The 19,608-nt window shown below is 38.7% G+C and overlaps 1 protein-coding gene across 2 annotated transcripts in view; it reads left to right on the forward strand.

The window, feature by feature from the left end:
• The window catches only part of VSNL1 (visinin like 1), an 85,278-nt gene that overhangs the window by 36,704 nt on the left and 28,966 nt on the right, over positions 1-19,608 (forward strand). For both annotated transcript variants that reach the window (XM_059842921.1, XM_059842922.1), the window contains exon 2: positions 2,425-2,591. In XM_059842921.1, the coding sequence (XP_059698904.1) occupies positions 2,430-2,591 (162 nt within the window). In that variant the 5' untranslated portion in view covers positions 2,425-2,429. The remainder of the gene's footprint in view (positions 1-2,424; positions 2,592-19,608) is intronic.

Raw genomic sequence — 19,608 nt, forward strand, 5'->3', positions numbered from 1 at the left:
TCAGCTTTGGTTTCCTTTACTAGGAGGTATTCTGTGGTGAGGTACATCAGAAATGGCTGAATGGGGTTTGGCACTTACTGGGCAGCCTGTGACACACAGGGAGCTGCCCAAAATTAGGGACCTGGATCACTGAGGCAAAAGCTGGTGACTTGTTTCTCTGACTCTGATGATAGGTTATGTGTGGATGTGTGTGTCTTTATTCCTGTACTCTTACACACATGCAGGCCCTCTCCTTGCTCTGTAGGTGTTGGACAGTGGATTATGTTCCCATCACTGAAAACAGCAGTGGTAACTTTGGCAGATGTGGCTGAGATTCACCACATCTGTTCTGTTCCAGCTCTCTGTAGTGCCAGGTCCAAGGGCTGTAAAGCTAACATGGATCAAAAAGATCAAAAAGCTGCTATAACTGAAAAGTGGACAGTCAAAACCACCTGACCTTTGCCCATTGAGGATGCTTTTTTTCATCCATAAATGTTGTTGAGTTAAATACTTATGGGGATATGAATCCAGGTGATTTTTGAATGGCTTTTTGAATCTACCTAGGTACTCCTAGGTAGAATCTATCTACTCAGATAACTGCTGAGTATCTTTAGGGGTTTTCTGGATCCTAAGCGAGCACCTTATGACTTCAAAAGGTAACAGAGTGTAAAAAAAAAAGAAAAAGAGGAAGTAAGCATGCCCCATAAAGAATAAAACAAATTTTAAAAACCTATCTGAGTGGAAGCTAGAGAAATAACTGCAATAGTATACTTTAGTCTCCATGGGATTTAAATTCAGATGTGCCAAACTGGGTCATTGTCATACATGAGAAGATGGAGACTTCAGAGATAAGGCTGGGGCAGTTGCTTTAAATACCATAAACTGCAAAGCCAGCATTTAGTCAAAATAGCTGATTTCTGGACATCTGCATGTGCAGTTTTTTACCTGCGACAATTAACTGCAAGATTGAACTCTCACATATTTGTGCTAAGTTTACCAAAATCTGTGAACAGGAGCTTGGCAGAGCCTCAGAGTAAGTTTAGAGCATGGAGTAGGTTTAGACCCGGGAGGACCTTGGCTAAAAGGGAGAGGGGCCATGAGGTCTTTTAGGAACAGATGTGGTGCTGCTGGCACTGTGGCACCAGGGGATGTGTTCACCACACACAGAGACCAGGAGGAATTACAAACTTTACACCTGCTCAAGGGACATTCCCATGAAGGAAATTATATAAATATATTGATTTGTTGGAACAGAACAATGTATGTCCTTCTGAGGAGAAAGAAACTTCTGCTTTGAAATAGGGGAGGATGCCAAAAGCAATAGATTAAAATTGGGAATGGCTGGTGGTATGGACTAGAAATCAATGCATTCAGTGTGGTGCAGTCATTAGACACAGATGCTAAACTGGAGATAAAAATGGAAATGTAAAGCTGGGCTCTGGAAAGAAATTATTCATTGCTTTGCAGTTCTCTACAGGACAAGTTAAGTGTTGTCCATCATCAGATTAAAAAGTAACTGAAAGATATCTGTCATGAAAAAACTGTAGCAAAATGGGAAAAATTAAAGATGAGGTTTTCTTGAAAGTTCTCTCAAGGGACATCTTTGGTCAAATGTCAAAGAACCTGAAGGTATCTCAAAGGGCCAGCATGAGTAGTACTGAAATTACTGTATATATCTACACACACATGCAAATTTTGTATTTCTTTTTAATATTTTAAAGATATACAAAATGTATATAACAAATGCAGTGAATATCTTCAGAGTTAATGATAATGAAATGTAAACAGTGATGAAATGTAAGCCATATAATGTTTATAAATAATGCATTAAATATGTAAATGTGCATCTGTTTATACATATGTGTATGTATGCATGTATATGCACAAATGCATATGAATTAAATTTATTTTTACAGTTTGCTTTCATCATTGTTTGAGACCAAGTTTGTGGACTCTTGCATTGCTTCCTCCCAGTGGAATACCTAATGCTGTATATTACATTCCTGTCTGTCCACAGCCTTGGACATGTGAGGAGTAGCTGCTAATGTAGCTGTCAGATCAGAAGATATTTTCAAGACAAAGAGGAGTTTTGTGGACATCCCTGAATCTGTATTTTTTTGTTGTTGTTAAATTCAAAGCAAAAAATAAGTAATCATTTTCAATCTTACTGTAAAGAAAAGCTGTAAATTGCCTAATTTTAAGGCAAATGAGAGTGATCTATCTCCAGGCCTTAAGATTCCTAAATGAGAGAGGAATGTTGCCTGTTTCACTGTTTTCAGCCTCCAATAATCAAGCCTGACTTAGGTTCACGTTCACTAGCAAATCAGTGAAGTTGTGTTTGACTGAAAGCAGCAGTGAATACAAAACAAATCTTCAAGTTATGTGGCTGTTTCCAGTTTAAAATGTTCACATTTGGCTAACTGTATTCATTTATTTCTTCCTAAGGCAAAATGGGGAAACAAAATAGTAAGCTGGCCCCTGAGGTGATGGAGGATCTGGTGAAGAGCACGGAGTTCAATGAACACGAGCTAAAACAGTGGTACAAAGGATTTCTAAAGGACTGTCCAAGTGGCAGACTGAACCTTGAGGAGTTCCAGCAGCTCTACGTAAAAGTAAGTTATTTACTAAGTTATTTGTTAACTTAAAATAAGTTATTTGACTGTAGAAAAACTTAGGTAATATAAAGCAAACAAATGGTCCAGAGCTGCTGGTCATTTAGACTGAGGAATAACTTTGCTTGGAGAAGCAATGGTAAAGATGAGACAATGAGTGGGAAGTGTTACCCTCTTCAGACCAGTGATTTGTGTAACTATAGTGACAAGAACCAAAAACAAGAACCTTTTTTTAGGAAAAAAGCTGTGATTTATTCACAGGAAATATAATACATTCTCTATGCCCTGAAATTCATGACATGAATTTCAATTTTAAAGGTGACATCGTTCACCTTTAAAGGATGGTCATGGTCCTGTTCAATATAAACCATTTAATTGCTGTATATATTTATATAAAAGTGGTGAAGTTTCGTGACAGTATGACCTGCAGATAAATTTTGCCTGTGTACAAAAGATTTCATCCATAAATTTTAGATATTGCCTTTATTTTTTCCTTGCTGTCACTTTTTCCTCATTTTATTGGGAAGGGAAAGCAGGCTGATCTGTTTATTTTCTTTTTATTTTTTATTACTTTGTCATGTTCAATGCAGTCTTTCCCTTACAATTATTATGTATTTATTCTGTACCAAGAAGAACGTGGGGGAAGCATAAAAAGTGTATTCATGTTACAAAGATAATGATATTTTAATTCAGAATTGGGTGTCGACCTAAAGGTCAGACACTTCAAAGTAATGTTAATTAGGACAAATATTGAATGGCAATGATGAAGTGTAGGATCATAAATACAATGTGAGGCTGAATAAAAATAAAGCAGCCTTTCAAATGTAAGTAGCTACTATTGAGCACCCTGGCAATTTCTGCAGACAAGTGGGACTGTCATTTTCCTCAAATGCATGCTGCAGTTCTTTCCTAAATTTATTCAGAGTTGAACCAGATCACTCTGCAAAGTATTACCTAGGCCCTTTTTCTGTCTAATGAATGGTTCTAGCATAAACTTCTAATTCAGCTTACACAAATAAGCTTCTGTCTTCATATTTTAATATTCATGGCTGAAGAAGGTGTTGCCTCACAATCCTATTCTTAAGAAACAAATGAGTTCGTAATGAATTATATTTTCAGATGAAAGAATCTGTACAGCCTCAGGTGTTGTACTTGTTACTGACTGATAATTTATAAGTTCCATTTCAAACAGTACTCACTGCACATCCAACAAGAGCAGACATCCAGTCATTTCTCATACATGTTTCTGGGAAAAGTAAACCTTCTTTAAAAAATTCTTAATAAAGTATGTCACCTCTTCATAAATAATGTTTTCTGTTTGTAAAATCACACTAAAGGTGCTTTCTGGGGATTTTTTTTGTTGATTTGTTTTTCTTTTTTTTTTTTTTTTTTGGTTGGTTGTTTGTTTGGGGCTTTTTTTGGCTTTGTTGTTGTTGTGGATTTAGGGGTTTTGTTTGGTTTCTTTGGTTGGTTTTTGATGGGGTGTTGGTTTGGGTTTTTTTATGATTTTGTATGCTATGAGGAAAAACATCTGGAAATAACTCAGAACTTCCAGGACTTCTTTCCTTCAAACAGGTGTTTGAAGTGTTCATAGTTGTTTCACAAGATACTTTACTCATGAAGACACATCAGAGAATAAATTCAATATCATGTTTGCAGAGATGGTAGTGCAAAAAATAACATGAAGAGCACAAGCAGTATTTTGCTCCTGAAATTTGAAGACAGTTTTGTAATCCTACTAAGCTGCAATATCCAGCTTTTAGTTTCATGGCCTCATGTATCTTTAGACATGGACATGAAATGTGATTCTCTGCCTTGCTTTGGTAGTTGGGGGTTTGATTTTTGCCATCTAATGGCACTGCCTTATATTTAGTCCAGTTTATTGTCATCCTATATTTAATGTCAATATGAGGCAAAATACTAATCTTGCAAGGAGAAATATGATTAGCTGCAGTAAATCCAGAGCTTTACTTCTCCCTGTGTCACAGAAATACTTGTAAAATAAACTCTGAGGAGCTCATAGTCTGAATGCTGGCCATGGTGGCAAGTACTTCTGTGTAGGACATTCTGTCTAGCCCAGCTTCTGGCTGCAGATAAACCCCCAGATTGAAATTTGATCTCTCCAGGAGGAGCCACCAGCAGGACACCCAAATCTTTATGATTACATTTATAGCACCTCACTTCACTTGAAATATATTCAGGGTGAAAATACATGAAGCATGTATTGATTTGTAATTCCTCTGCATAAACTTCTAGTTAGGAGGGATCACATTTATCTGTTTGTCTGAACTGGATTTTTTTGAGGAAGATTTCCATAGATCAATATATTTTGAAAAGAAATGCAAGACTTTCCTCCATTTCCAATTCATGTTGACCTAAGATGACATTGTTTCTTTGTGAGAGCTGCTGGGAGCATTTCCATGTGTGGTGATCAAAAGGTGTTGGTCATCTAACTTAGGTGCAAAGGAAACTCCTTTTTTTTTTACTCATACACAATAGAAAATAGCCTCAGCTTAAACAGACAAAACATTTTATATTAACAATACTTTGAAGGGAATTTCCTGGTTATCTGCCCTTCTCTTCCATCAGAATTACAGAGTGGGGTGCACAATCTTAGGGCATAGAACCTCTTTTGGGGTTTTTTTAATGAAGCATAACTAGATGTGTCCTGGGATCACACCTGATGTGTTACTGTATCTAATTCCTGCTATAAGCTTGAGTTAGTCTGAAAGGGAACTTCCAGAAGAGGTGTGATGTGGATGTCAGGTCCTCAACACAAACCCTTCCAGCTCTACATATTTGCATCAATTGTACTGGGCTGTTTACTGATGTAGATAAATACTGTATTGACTAAAGGGGGAATTACTCTAGCTTGGCTTGGGAACATTTGCTATTGAAGTTTCCATTATAAATACAAATCATCCAGTGCTTAAAATAAATAGCAGTTTCACCCATGGACTCTACAGAAAAATTATTTGCAGCATTTTTAATGCAAGTTTCTATAAAAATTTTAAAAGTACCTCTTTTAAAGAAGCAGTTAATAGGTAGAAATATACTTCATATTGTTGCATATTTAACATTTTCTGCAATATAGCAGGTTCATTGAAAATACTGGTCCATTTTTGGGTAGATAGATTCTTCTTGGGATACAAAATCCATGGCAAACTGTTAGGGCTCATGTTTCCCTCCATGGTGCTGAATGAAGTGAATGTTCTGCAGTTTTTTAAATAGTTTATTGAAGAGTTGGTTATGTACTGCAAGCCCAGAGCCACAAAGAGTCCTCAATACTGAAACACTGAGATAGCTGTCCTGAAAGTCTGCACAGAGCATGGGAGGAGGAGAGATCTGTGCATAGCATTCTGAGGAAGCTAAAACTCAAGCCAACGTTTTGTAAAGTAACATGCAAAACCACAAGGCATTGCTTAGGACAGGAGCTGGTGCTAAATTCTAAGTTTCTCCAGGGTATAGGAGTTACATCTTCCTACTGCAGAGAACTATCTAGAACAGTAGAAAAAGCAAATTCAACTGACTGGAGTCCATTTGCTTTCTCTCTTAAGTGACAAAAATAATGTAATTGCCTTACCTTTATCACAGTGGTTTGTGTACTCCTTAAGCTGTAGAAAACTGGGTCAGTGAGAGGAAGAGCATTGTCAGCAGGTCAAGGGAGGTCATCCTGCCCCTCTACTCAGCCCTGGTGAGATGTATCTGGACAGCTGTGACCATTTCTGGGCTCCTCAGGGCAAGAGAGAGATGGAGCTCCTGAAGTGGGTCCAGCAGAGGGTGACAAGGGATGAAGGGACTGGAGCATCTCTGCTATGAAAAAAAGCTGAGGGAGTTGGGACTGTTCAAGAAGAAATAACTGAGAGGGGATCTCATCAATGTTTATCAGTATCTGAGGGGAAGGTGTCAAGAGCAAGGACCAGGCTCTGCTCCCTGGCACCCAGCAGTAGGTCAGGAGGCAGAAAGTGATGCACAGGAAGTTTCTCCCAAATATGAGGAAGAAATTCCTTACTGTGCAGTGGCCACACACTGGAACAGGGTGCCCAGACAGGCTGGGGAGTCTCCCTCACTAGAGATATTCCAGAACCCTCTGCATGCAGTTCTGTGCCATGTGCTCTGGGATAACCCTGCTTGAGCAGAGAGGTTGGAGCAGATGTTCTGCTGTGGTGTCTTCCAACTCTACCCATGCTGTGAATTATCATGGCTCTGTCTGAATCTGCACTGCTTGCCCTCTCATTTATCTACCTGTGTGAGATGTGACCTTCTGGGCTGCTGGCAATATCCCAATTAACCTCTTTTTCTGCAGGAAATGGCATCAGACAAGCTGAAACCTAAAATTTCCTTCTTCAAAGAGAATATCCTAACTGTAAAGCTTAATCCTTACTAGCCCTCTTAATTTTCCTTTTTCTCTCCTAAAAAGTCCTTAATTCTTTTATCTTGCATAGAACTTAATTATCATTGCAGGCAGAGAGCTAATAAATTAATATACAAAGCTGTCATTAAAATAAAAGATACCAATAAAAAACTCTTGAGTGTTCCTATCATTCTTTAGGGTTTCTTGCAGTCTAAAGGGCCAAATACATTTTCCTTCAGATCTTTTGAATTCCCTGGGTTTAGATTAATATGCCCTAGAGTGGGTAAGTGTGCATAATCACTGCTAATATTCAGAGGAATTATGCATGTTTATTAAGTGGAAAATAGGCTTCTATATTGTGATACTTCTTGGAACTGGGTCACTGAACATGAGAAGCATATCTGCTCTGATAGAAACAAGCACCAATGGTCCTTTAGCTGGAAGAGCAGAGTTAGGAATGATCACAATATCATGCTAACAAGAATAAAGAAACTTACTTTGTGAATTTATTGCCCCTATATTATTTAGATGTTTTGGAGATTTTTAGGTAACTTTTAAATGAAGGGGGTAAAAAATAGAAAAAAGAATGCTATTTCATTAATTGGAATCAAATGGTTTGTCATATTTTTGGCTTCTATCTCACATTTCTGGCCTTGAAGGGAATTGATTTTTAGTCCTTCATTTTAATATGTGTAGAACAAAAGAATCTCAAAAATCTATTGAAATTTAAGTGGGTGTATTTGCAGCCTTTTTCAAGACAGACTAGCATCTTTCTAAAGATGGCACAGAGCTCCTCAAAATATCAGGTTAGAGCTGGATTTCAGGCTTTCAGTGGCTGTAAAAAAGTAGGATTCCAGAATGGCACAGCTGTGTTTACAGATGTCCCAAACATAGATGCAATTGTACTGGCAGAAATTGATGTTTCCTGGGATCATCTCTTAACTGGTAGAGCTGTGCTGGTTTTATGAGTGTGCTTTGGCCACTTGAGCTCTCCCTGTAACAGGAATACTTTTAAGGTATATTACACCAATGTTAAGTATATTATGCCAAATATAATTGATATATTTAGCATATTATACCAATCCTGTGTGGCTGTCGAGCTTCAGCATGTCTTGAAATAATGTAGATTATAAAAACATATTGATTTCTCTACCCACACAATGATTTTAGCCTAGTTGCTACCTTCCAGAAGATTACATCTGGTGTGCCAGCAGTATTCCTGGACAGTATGACAGGATATTTGCTTGCATGAATCACCTAAATTTACCTGCAACACAGAAAACATCATATGTATTTATTTATAAAGATTACTAAAAAAAACTCTTTAAACTTATTAACATTACTGCTGTTTTATTGAATTTTTCAAACTGATATGGAATAATAAAACTAATGCTGTTATTTTAGAAATTCTTGATGCAAACAAATAGAGCAACAAAGAGCACTGGTTTGGGGACATCACAATATGGCTCTCTAAGGAGCAGTGCAGATCTAGATGGGCAGGTAAAGTCTGGAAGGGAATGGCAGTAACATTATTTGCCTCAGTAGAAGCTTTACTTGTGGGGGGTAGTAAAACAGTTGATGAGGTAGAGATTCTTAATGCATTCCTTAAGCACTTAATACAAACCTGCACATCTGAGACAATTACTATAAATCATTAGGAAAAAATTCTCTTTTTCACCAGAGGTTCAGTGAAGTTGCTATGAAAAGAAAATGAATATAGCAGAATCTAAATGGCAGTGTGCTGAGAAGCAACTGGGCTTGTGGCCCAGCACTGTCAGTGGGGAGTGCTTTTCAGGATGAGCAATCTTCTTGGTGCTCCAAAGCTGTATTAAAACTGGGTTCTGATAACTTTAAAACCAAAAGTGATTGCAACTGCTTTTCAAACAGTGCTTGGCTAAAAAAAAAAAAAAGGTATGGTCTTGTTGCTTGGATGTTTTCCATGCAAAACTCTTTTTGGCATTATTATTTTTCTTCTCCTTATAGACATGAATAGGCAGGTCCTGTGCCAAAATGCAGGTCTACTCTTAAACCACATAAAAGGCTTATTATATATTTCAAAGAGAAGCTGAGATTGTGCTCCATGAATTTTAAAACAAAGGCCAGAATGCCCCTTACTTATAAAACCAAAATCAAACAAACCCCGAAGGCAGTGTTAACTTTGAAGCTGACTTTCAGCAATTCAGGTAAGGGGAAGATACTGGTGATGTGCCTTTCTGCTGCATTTCTGTCTCTCTGCTCATCCCAGGAAAAATAATGTCTGGGCTTACCATCATTTTGTGGAAGAGATTTTAAAATCTGTCTTTAGTAAACAGAGCTTTAAAGATCAGCAACCATATTGAAAAAAACCACACAGTAAAAAAACAGGGATTCTCATTTAAGCTGCAAAGCAAATTGAAAACAGTAATTCCAGAAGAGGACCAGCATGCTGGGTAGCAAACAGCTCTGAAAATATGGCTGTAAATCACAACACTGGATACGAAGAGCCTTTACCAACGTGGAATGGAGTCAGTTTAGATTGAAACACTAATCTCAGTGAAGCTAATGGGAATTTTCATTCCTGATCCTTACTTAAGCGCTTAGGACTGTACTGAGCTCCCAGAATTGTTTATCTTTGTGAGACCCGAGTGCTGTGAAGTCTGCTGCAAGCTCCATTAACCATTAGTGTCCAGTCCTACCAGCTGCATCTAGAGGCCGGGGAGCTCCTCTCACCACATGTGAAGGTGTGCACACTGGGAGCTGCAAGTCCTTTTCTCCTGGCAGTATTATGGCTAGTGGCTAATTTTAAAGGCTATAATATTTTTTTTTTTTTTTTTTTTTTTCCCCCTTCTGTTGCAGAGCATATAATGGCTCATATCCTCTAGACAATCTCCTCTGGAGACTCTAAAGCTGGGAAATGAGGAAGTCAGACAGTTTTAATAGATGAAATCTAAACAGCTAAATCTTAATTGCTCTGAACAGTAGCTTGTGGAGTATCCAGGCTAGTGGAATGAAACTTCCTAATGCTTGAACAAATCAGTAACATATGCTGACACTCTGTCTGGAAGAGGCAGGAATCATGGTCACATGAATCCAGAAAGCAGTCCAACTGTCCAAAGGCATCGTCAGGGCTTACAGAGTCAGCAGATGTGTGGGAATGCAAATATTTAGTCCAAACTTCTGATAATTACCAAGTATTGAATATATCTCTAATTCTGTGGCTATATGTGGTTCTTGGAGGCATTTAAAACTGACTCCCAATGCATTGAAGAGAGTACATCCAGACAGGACAAGATGATCCAGCCTGGAATGCTTAAAAATATCACCATTTACATGCATGCCCCAGTTTCCAGCATAGCCTGATAAAAGAATGCAGACTGGGTAAATTTTCCAACAATAACATGCAAATTACTTTCACTTCAGCTTTTATTTTGAAGGAAGTTCACCAGTTCCCAAAACTGTCATGCATTTTTATAAGAGACCTTCTCCCTTTGCAGCTCACCTTTCATCTATGTTTTATTCCTCTGAGAAATCAAAACAATGAATTTGGGATACTGTGATTATTTCTGAAGTAAAATACTGAATTCATTATTAAGGTTATCTAGAGGGTAATAAAGGAGTGCTGCAGCTTGGATGGAGAGAGCCATTGCTAACACTAAGAATGAAAGAGCTCAAAGAAACAAACCCAGGGAACTGTCAGCATCACATCCCATAGCTGTTATCATGTTCAGATCTGCTAGCTGCTGTAGCAATGCTTATTTTACCATTGTTACATAGGCCTCACAGCAGCTATCAAGACTAATCAGTGGTTCACAGCCTCTACACAATCTGTTGGAAAAGTCAAGTGTTTCAGACTTTTGTCATCCTGAAACTTCTGCTTCCTACCTCCCTTCATCCCACCTCAATGCTTTCCTTCTCATCCCAAGGAAGAGTATTCACAAAACCAGTGAAAATCCTTGAGGATGTGCAGGAGAGAGAAAGAGAGAGAGGTAATATTGACTGTACTTCTTTCAGAGATCTTCTCTTGCAATCAAATAAAATTGTCACGAATGAAGCACACAAAGTCTCTATATTATGTATGAACAGTTGAAATACTAAAGGTGTAAACCATTTGATGTCTTTAGCAAAGTCAGGATTGCAATTATTTCATGGGTCAAAATATGGGTCCTTTACTTCATTTCTTTGGAGTGAGGGTTTGTTCTTTTTTCCTACAGGATGGCTTAGCAATGCCTTCCTGGAGTTATGCACATAACAGTATGGCACTTCTGGCCAGATGTTAATCAAACATCTAGTTGAGATCTACACTGGTTTCTGGGCCTTGTAGTTAAAGTGTGACTATGTCTTAGTGGAAAGCTGTATTTTAGGCCTTCAGTGACCTAGATTTTGAAATGCAGATCATCCTTTTTGGATGATTTCAGCCTTGTTCTGGAGGTTAGTAAGCATGTGTTTTTGTTTCTTGAGACAAAGAGAACTAGGGTCTTTCAGGGATCTTTTCTTGTCACATTTATTGAACTATAAACATTGCTGTTTATAGTTCAATAATAGAGTTCAATATGGTTTTACAGGGTTCCTGAAGGAAGCATTAAAGCAGGGTACTTCATTTCAGCACTGGAATGAATTACTGTGATTTAATTTTTATTTTACTTTTAAACATTAAAGGGCTTTCCTCTAGTATCAAAGTGTGCATTCAATATCTCACTTGTGCACAAGGCCTGGAGCTGAAAACAACATTCTTATTTCAAAAGGCATGGACAGGAACTTGGTGCCCTTCACCTCACTGCACTGTCTCCAACTCCCTGCCTCACCTTCTCCTCCCTCTCTCCTCCCAGGAAACTCCTCAGTCCTGCAGAAAGTTAATTTACCATACTAATACGTACTGCTGGAGTGAGTCACTGTAGCTGGGTGTGAAAATCTCAAAAATGAAAGGGGACTCATTAGAGTGAGCCGTGGTGCTGACGGGCAGGCACAGCCGTGTCAGCCTGCTCCTCCTGTTGCGGTGTGCTGAGATGGCAAACCACTGTCAGCACTGCAGCACGTGCTGCTCTGGGAAGCCACAGCCATGCAGCTAATGAAACAAGTGCTTTTTCAGGGTACTGTGGAATGGGAAAGCTTTTGGGAGGTTGGTTAGTTATCAAGTCAAACAGAGATTTTATTATCCTGTAGATGTTAGTTGCCATTCCAGTCAGATTTCTGCTACTCGTAGTCTGAACGTCTCCAGTACCTTGGGATATCAACTTCCTTTTTCTTCAATGAGAGTAAATTTCCATATTTTCATGTTTAATTAAGGCTCATAGGAATAGACTATTTGCACTGACAAACCTAATGATTGCCAAATTGAGATGACTTACTGCTACCTGGCATGAGAATTAGCTAACTATCTTAATTTTATACTCAATCACAAACAAAGCAAAATGAGAAAAACATATGGTTTGGAAGATAAAGTAATCAACAGAAGGAAAATTAGACAGAAAGAGATTTTGCCATTTTACTAAATACATATGAAATGTTCTCAGAAAAATGTGGTGTGAAATCCACGAGGTTAAGAAGATGTGAAGGCTGGCTCCCTGATTACATGAATAGCCCAAAATTGAACATGCAGCTTTAAATAAAATCCCCCAGTAGTCCAGAGAAAGAGCAGTATAAACAAAAGTGTAAATAAATACTGCAGTTCACCTCAAAGTGCATATCAGTTGGGGATTATTATCATGTTAACAAAAAAAGGAATTAAAAATTCCTATGTCATTAATTGAAATAAAATTGTATGGGGACCTTTTCAGCAGCTTTCACGAGAAATATATGAAGTTATTTTAATTATGAGGTTATTTCTAGATGCCTCTAGAGTTCCCCTTTCATTTGGTAGGGTACACCCTAGGATTGTTGTTATCCCTTATTAGGATATTGCACACCTCTATGGATACTTATGACTCTACAGCTTTCTTTGACAGATATCTTCAAGTTTGCTCCTCCCTGTCAAACCATCAGGATAGGAGATGCATGAAACCCTACTCCAAGATACATGAATTTTGGCAATGTGGTTCCTGTCCCTGGTGCCAACACCAGATACACAGGGATTGATCAAAGGAAACAGTCCTTGAATTTGCTTTTGTGTTCACAGGCTCCAGCTTGTACTGCTAATATCCATGTTGGCTATACCTGTGTCCCTCTTTTAAATATCTTTTTGGTTCTGAAAAACTTTAATTGTGTTGGTGTTTATTAATGCAGCAATTATTGTGCCCTAATTTTATGTGTTGGTATTATAATACCAACACATAAAATAGATATGAGATAATTATAGCTTAAAACATTTAACTGAAATGATGGAGTTGTTTAAGTATGGATCAGCTAAAACAAGAAATTATGTTGTGAAAGCCTCACAGGACATCAGAGGCATGCAGATGAATTTAGGGGATGTACTTCCTCCTAGCATGGATCTGTTTTCACCAGAATAAACTCCATGCAGCTGCTTTTCATCCAGCTGCTGAATGCTGGTCCCTGGAAGGTGATGCTCTTTGGATGTGGCCCTGGTGAAATGCAGATATCCTTGGCTTCCTTCTGAGCCTTTCTATCCACACACACACCCCTTAGCCCTGACAGGAAAGGATGGAGTTGTGAAATCTCTGCTGCCCATCTACCTCCTGCTTCCCACTTACCCTCTCACCCAGCACCTTGGCAGGTGCTGTCCCCTGTGCTCAATTAACAATACTAATTTCATTCAGGAGGGAAGCACATCTCCTTTCCTCAGGGCCCAATTTCTACATTTCTGTCCAAAGCATCTTCAGCACATTGAGCCTTATATTACACGTGCATTGGTACACTCAGTACAAACATCATCGACACACAAACTTCTTGATTAGGACAAGCGATTTAGGTGGCAGTCACTTCTGAGCTCACAGTTGCTTAGTGATGACCAAATCCCACAGTTTTCTTGGAGGAATACAGTCATAGTGTATCTAGAGCCACAGAAGGACACAGCTGAGCATCATTAGTTTTTAACTCATGCACAATTGTTTTTCATCTCGTCTCTTCTGTTGCACATTTGTGCTGAACAAGGCATGTCTTAACACTATATTTATTACTTTTAAATGTCAAACTTCCCAATATTTCATATTTAAATATTTTTGATATTTATTTATTTTAAAATATAATTTTCATACATGACATTTGTTTGATTGTGTTTTTTTAAAAACAAAGTAATACTTCAATAACACCTGGACTGCGAAAGGTACACTTTCTGTGTTCTGTATTGTGGTTCTTAAAAGCTCAGTAAGAAAACTGTGGTTAAAGTCTAGAATATGATGCTGAAAATTGTAGTTTATAATAGTAATAATCATATTTAATTGTAAAGGTGCTATATGAGTCCTGGCTTGAAGAAGCAATTATTTGTCTGTTGATTAGTTCTTGCCACAACTGTAACAAGTATATGACAAGGGAAACCCAGAAAATTAGTGACCTTGTGTTAGAATTGCTTGCTCAGTGCCACAAATTAGCCCCTATGGTGTGTTAGTCTATCCACTCATTTATTTTTAAGATTCTTTTCCCCAGGAGCTTTTCTGTATAGCACAAAAATGGTGTTTAATGGACCTGAGGTTATTTTCACAGAGACATAAATTCTGGGGTTATTCTGACGTACAGCCAAGAATTGTAGGAATAAGGATATTTCTGCTTCCTGTATCTACCACCCTGGGGTATCTTTGAAACATGAAAGATCATGAGAAAGAGCACATGCTCTGAAACAACTGGAAAGGAAACCATATTTTCATTCTCAGAAAATTTAGTTTCTCATACAGAAAATCACCAGCAGGTCCACAGCAATAAAACTGACTAAAAAAGTACTGCTAACAAAAGGTAAATGCTGGTCTTTGTGCACAGCAGTTTCTTTTAAAGTGATGTACCTCTTTGTTACTTCTCTGCAAGAATAATGACATTCTGCCAAAGAAACAAAATCTGTTTCCAAAGAATGAATTGAACACATTCAGTATAAAAATTACATTAACTTGTAGCCAAATTTATTAAAAATACAAGATTCAAAATTATTAGTTTGGCACACAAGCTTCTAATAATTCTATAGAAGTGGACTATCTGTGGGAAATTAGCTCTTGAGCTCTATCCAGAAGGCAATTGTCAGTGGGAGAGAAAAAACCCCTGTATTCTGGCTGGCCAAGGCTGGAAATTTTTTCTGCACAGGCACAATAAATAGTTTTTGCTAGAAATAAAGAGACTGCCAAATCAACCTATCTGAATAAAAAGTATGTTGTGCTTTACACATGGGAAAAGTGCTCCAGAACAGTTAATCCCTACGAAAACATTATCCCTGGATTATCACCAGTAGTACTTGCCTTCAGGCAGTTTTCAGTTATTGGTTTCCATTTTCTTTACATGTAGCCAGTGTTTTTATTTCCATGTGACTGTTCATCTCAATCACTTTCTTTGCTCTCATCTATTCTGGGCTCCTGCGTGTGCATCTTGCATGTTGCCAGAGTACTTTGGGCTATATTTGCATTTCCAGATTCATAGAAATATTGTTCTACATACAATGCTGTGAAAGCCAGTACATAGTCAGAAAAAGGACACTGATTTCTGGGGGGTGGCCCATGTGACTGCAAAGTACACCAGTGGGCTAGAATGCCTTGTGCCATTCTCTTTCCCTCGTGTGTAGACGTGCAATAAAAACCCCTGGCAGTCCTTGAGTGGGTGGTGTGAGTGAGTTCAGGAAGCTCCCTGGCTGAAGAAGCCTCACAGGTTTTATTGCCAGCACATTGGTGCAATAGCTGGGTCAAGGGACAGCTGAAGTCGTGTTGCTATGCAGACAGGATGTCTTGGAGCCAAAAGAAAAACAAAGGGAAAGCTCTTTACAAGAAATGCAGTCCCTAGTTACCGTGTAGATACTTCCTGTATAACCAAAGGGGGTGGTCACATCTGCAGCGGAGTGGAAGCATTATGGTGGAGGGTAAGAGTTTGCCCAAAGTGAGGATAGTTCCATCAGTAAAATCCATGATGGATTAAAAATGTGCTTTTTTAAATTGCCAGAACTCATTTATTACATGAAAGCCTCAATTCTTGCTATCCTGCCATCCTAAATTGACAAAATGCGATATAATGAAAAAAATAAATGTTTTCCTCCTAAAGGAACAAAGTAACCTCCTTCTACCTGGAGTGCACCAGAAGATGCAGCCTTGGCATCTCCAAATTCCTGAACAATCCTGGCTGTCAGGCATGTGGAATCTTTAGATACATCCCCACCTTCTTCTTTACTGTAATGTGCTTTTCTTTTCTTCCCAGCCAGCTCATATCTTTCTTCCCTAGGGCACTAGCTAGATGAGTGGTGAAGCCTGGTGGGATGTCTGTACCTCTGTCCTTTTCTTCTCTAGCTTTTGAATTTCTGCAAACTTGGCTTTGTGACTGCAGCATAATGAGAAGCTTGCTGTTAGTCCTGCTCATTCAGCCTGTGATTGGGACTTGGTCATTTTATTTTCATTTCTCTCTCTCCTTAGTTCAAGACAAGGACAGTCCAATATCAGACAGCCAGCCCAATCCTTTATAAAAGAAGAACTTTGTATCTGGAAGCTTCTCTAAAATATAAGTCTAAAAGCTCTGGCAAGATGCTGCATAGCAAAGCAAAATGAATGGGCATAATTAAGTGTTTGTTATTCATTGTAATGGTGCTGAGAAACCCTTGAGAAAATAAACTATCCAGACTCTATTACCTGAACTAAAATGAAACGTATCAAGAAAGATTTTTGAAGTGCCTTCCTCTTAATCTTTAAGCATATACATTTCTAATTTATAAAACCAGAGATTGGGTCAGGGTCATTCTTTGTAATTTTTAAATTTTTTAAACTTATTTGGTGGTAATGAAAGTTATATACATGGTGGTATCAAACAGTACAGGCTTGAGACATGAAAGTAAATTTGAAGGAGAAGAAGTTGAGGTTGGGTAAGTATAAATTTACTGTAGACTTTGGAAGATTTAAAATTACATTTATTTTTATGAACATAAGGAGTTTAAAAATTAAGACAGATGATGAAGATTATGTTGTCAGGGGGACGTTATCTAGACAAACTATTTCATACCCATGGTTGTTCATCTATAATAAAACATGTGGTTGTGAGAAGACCTGCAGTTGCAGCCTTTAGATAAGGTTGTAAGTAAACAGATGAAATAGCCAGTGGTGCTGTTCAAATCCATGGGAGATTTGACACCTTCTGAGGGACCAAGGTTTGGCTGGCCTTTTTCTGGTTTCTTGTTTTTTGCAGAAGAATAACAGATGTCTGTACAGCCAATTTTTTTTGTGATGAAAATATGGTCACTTTTTGTCTCTTGTATGGAAATTCCTGCTTTTTTGGTAACTCCCACAAGCAAATAAGCCATTACCATGCTGTTCCTGAAGTGATAAACATAATATCTGGAAGTACAGAGAAGATGCTGGATGGGGCACTCCTGGGAACTCCCATTCAAGCCATTGTGGTTTTTTTTCAGTTCATTGGCCAAACAAATCAGATTACCACATCTGTTTAGCCAGATGGTCTTTCTAGTGTCACGAGGAAAGTGCAGTCAAAATACTATCTCTAACTAGCACAAGGATTGTATTGACTGCTTGATGAAGAAAAGGAGTTACATTACAGAAAACCCCTGTTGATGGGGTTTGATGGCAGTTTCCTTTTCTAACAGGCAAATGAACTGTGCACCCTCTCCAGCCATGGTTTGGGTAGGTGGAAGCCATCATGCACCATAGAGCTATGGTTGGTTTCTAGATTGCAAGGTGGGAACACTAATCCATTTACTATAATATTAATATATTAGAATAATAGAATCATAGCATTGGTTGGGTTGGAAGGAACCTTAAAGATCATCCAGTTCCAACCTGCCTGCCATGGGCAGGGATGCCATTCACTAGATCAGCTTGCTCAAAGCCTCATCCAGCCTGGCCTTGAACACTTCCAGGGATGAGACATCCACAGCCTGCCTGGGCAACCTGTGCCAGAGCCTCACCACCCTCACAGTAAGGAATTTCTTCCTAACATCTAATCTAAATCTGTCCTTTTTCACTTTAAAACCATTGTCCCTGTCCTGTTACAATCTGCCCATGTACAAAGTCCTTCTCCCTCCTTTTTATAAGCCTCCTTTTTATAAGCCTCCTTTAAGGCACTGCTATAAGGTGTCCCCAGCTCCTTGTCTTCTCCAGGCTGAACAACCCCAATTCTCTGCCTGTCACCTCAGGAGCAGTGCTCCAGCATTCTGAGCACCTTTGTGGCTTCCTCTGGACTTGCTGTTAACAGCTCCAGATCCTCCCTGTGCTGGGAGCCCAGGGCTGGGTGCAGCACTGCAGGTGGGGTCTCACCAAGCCAGGGCAGAGCAGAGGGGCAGAATTCCCCCTGCCCTGCTGCCCACGGGGCTCTGGATGCAGCCCAGGACACAACTGACTTTCTGGGCTGTGGGCTCATGTCCAGCTTTTCACACACAAGAACTCCTGAGTTCTTCACAGGGCTGCTCCCAGGGAGTTCCCAGTCTGTGTTCATACCTAGGATTGCCTCAACCCATGTGCAACACCTTGCACTTGTCCTTAATGAACTTCATGAGGTTATTTTGGGCTTTTGGGCCCCTTTCTCAAGTTTGTCCAGGTCCCTCTTGATGGTATCCCATCCTTCTCTTGTGTCCTCTATTAATCTTGGCCTGACCTGCTTGATATAGTATCAGACCTTTATGTGGTTTTTTTTTTTAAATTTTTCCAGCACTTGCCATCAAAAGAGTATTATGTATATTTTGGGTTCATTAGACTTCTCTTTTCTCTCTTCTGCTCAATCCACTCTACAAGCATTATTATTATTAGGTCTCTCCCACATAATTAAAAAAGAAGAAGGAAACTATCTTTCCAACTAAACAGAAATTACTTGAGATCCTTTTCCAAATTATCATTTGGTTCATTATGGCCTTATAAGGAAGATTCTCCCAGAGGATAATCAAGTTGTGATTGACTTCTAAGAATTTGCAGTGGCTAGCTATTTGTGATGGAGTCAATTGAACATTCAAATGTTGTATGACAATTTTATATAGCTAATAAAGTGGATTATGTCCCTATAGACCTTGAAAATTCCAGTATTATAGGAGAAATGTATGGGACTTGGCTGCCAGTGGAGAGAGCAAAGGCATTTTCAGTGGGAAATCATCTTATCACAGAATAGCTGTATGAGAGACATGGCAGAAATCATTCTTGGAAAGAACCCATCTACCTGTATCTAAAGGGTGCCAGTGGGCTCTCACATTTCTAGAACTGGGAAGAGGAACCCCGACCTTTGTAAGAGGTATTTGAGAGAAAAGCAATTTTGCATAATAACAATAAGAATTTAAAATTTATCCCAATTGTAGACTATCATATAGATTTCATAATGTTGTTTGGGATGTGTAAGCATGTTTTATATCAAGATCTCATAAGACTTTCTTAGCAACTGGTAAAAATCACAGAGATAATCCCACTTCACACATTCTTTATATATTTGTTGTTGTTAAATTCAAGTATCCACTGTGGTCATTGAAAAGAGTTTCTTCCCCTTTGGTGGAAACAAAATCAGATTCTGTGGACTCAGATGGACAGAGGCAAAGCAAAATCTCAGATACATGGAAAAAAGTGTGGTTTCAGGTATTTGTAAACTATTTATTTACTTATCTTAGAGCATATTCATGCTGGGAAA

The sequence above is a fragment of the Haemorhous mexicanus genome, chromosome 3, assembly GCF_027477595.1.
Source record: "Haemorhous mexicanus isolate bHaeMex1 chromosome 3, bHaeMex1.pri, whole genome shotgun sequence".
Lineage (NCBI taxonomy): Eukaryota > Metazoa > Chordata > Aves > Passeriformes > Fringillidae > Haemorhous > Haemorhous mexicanus.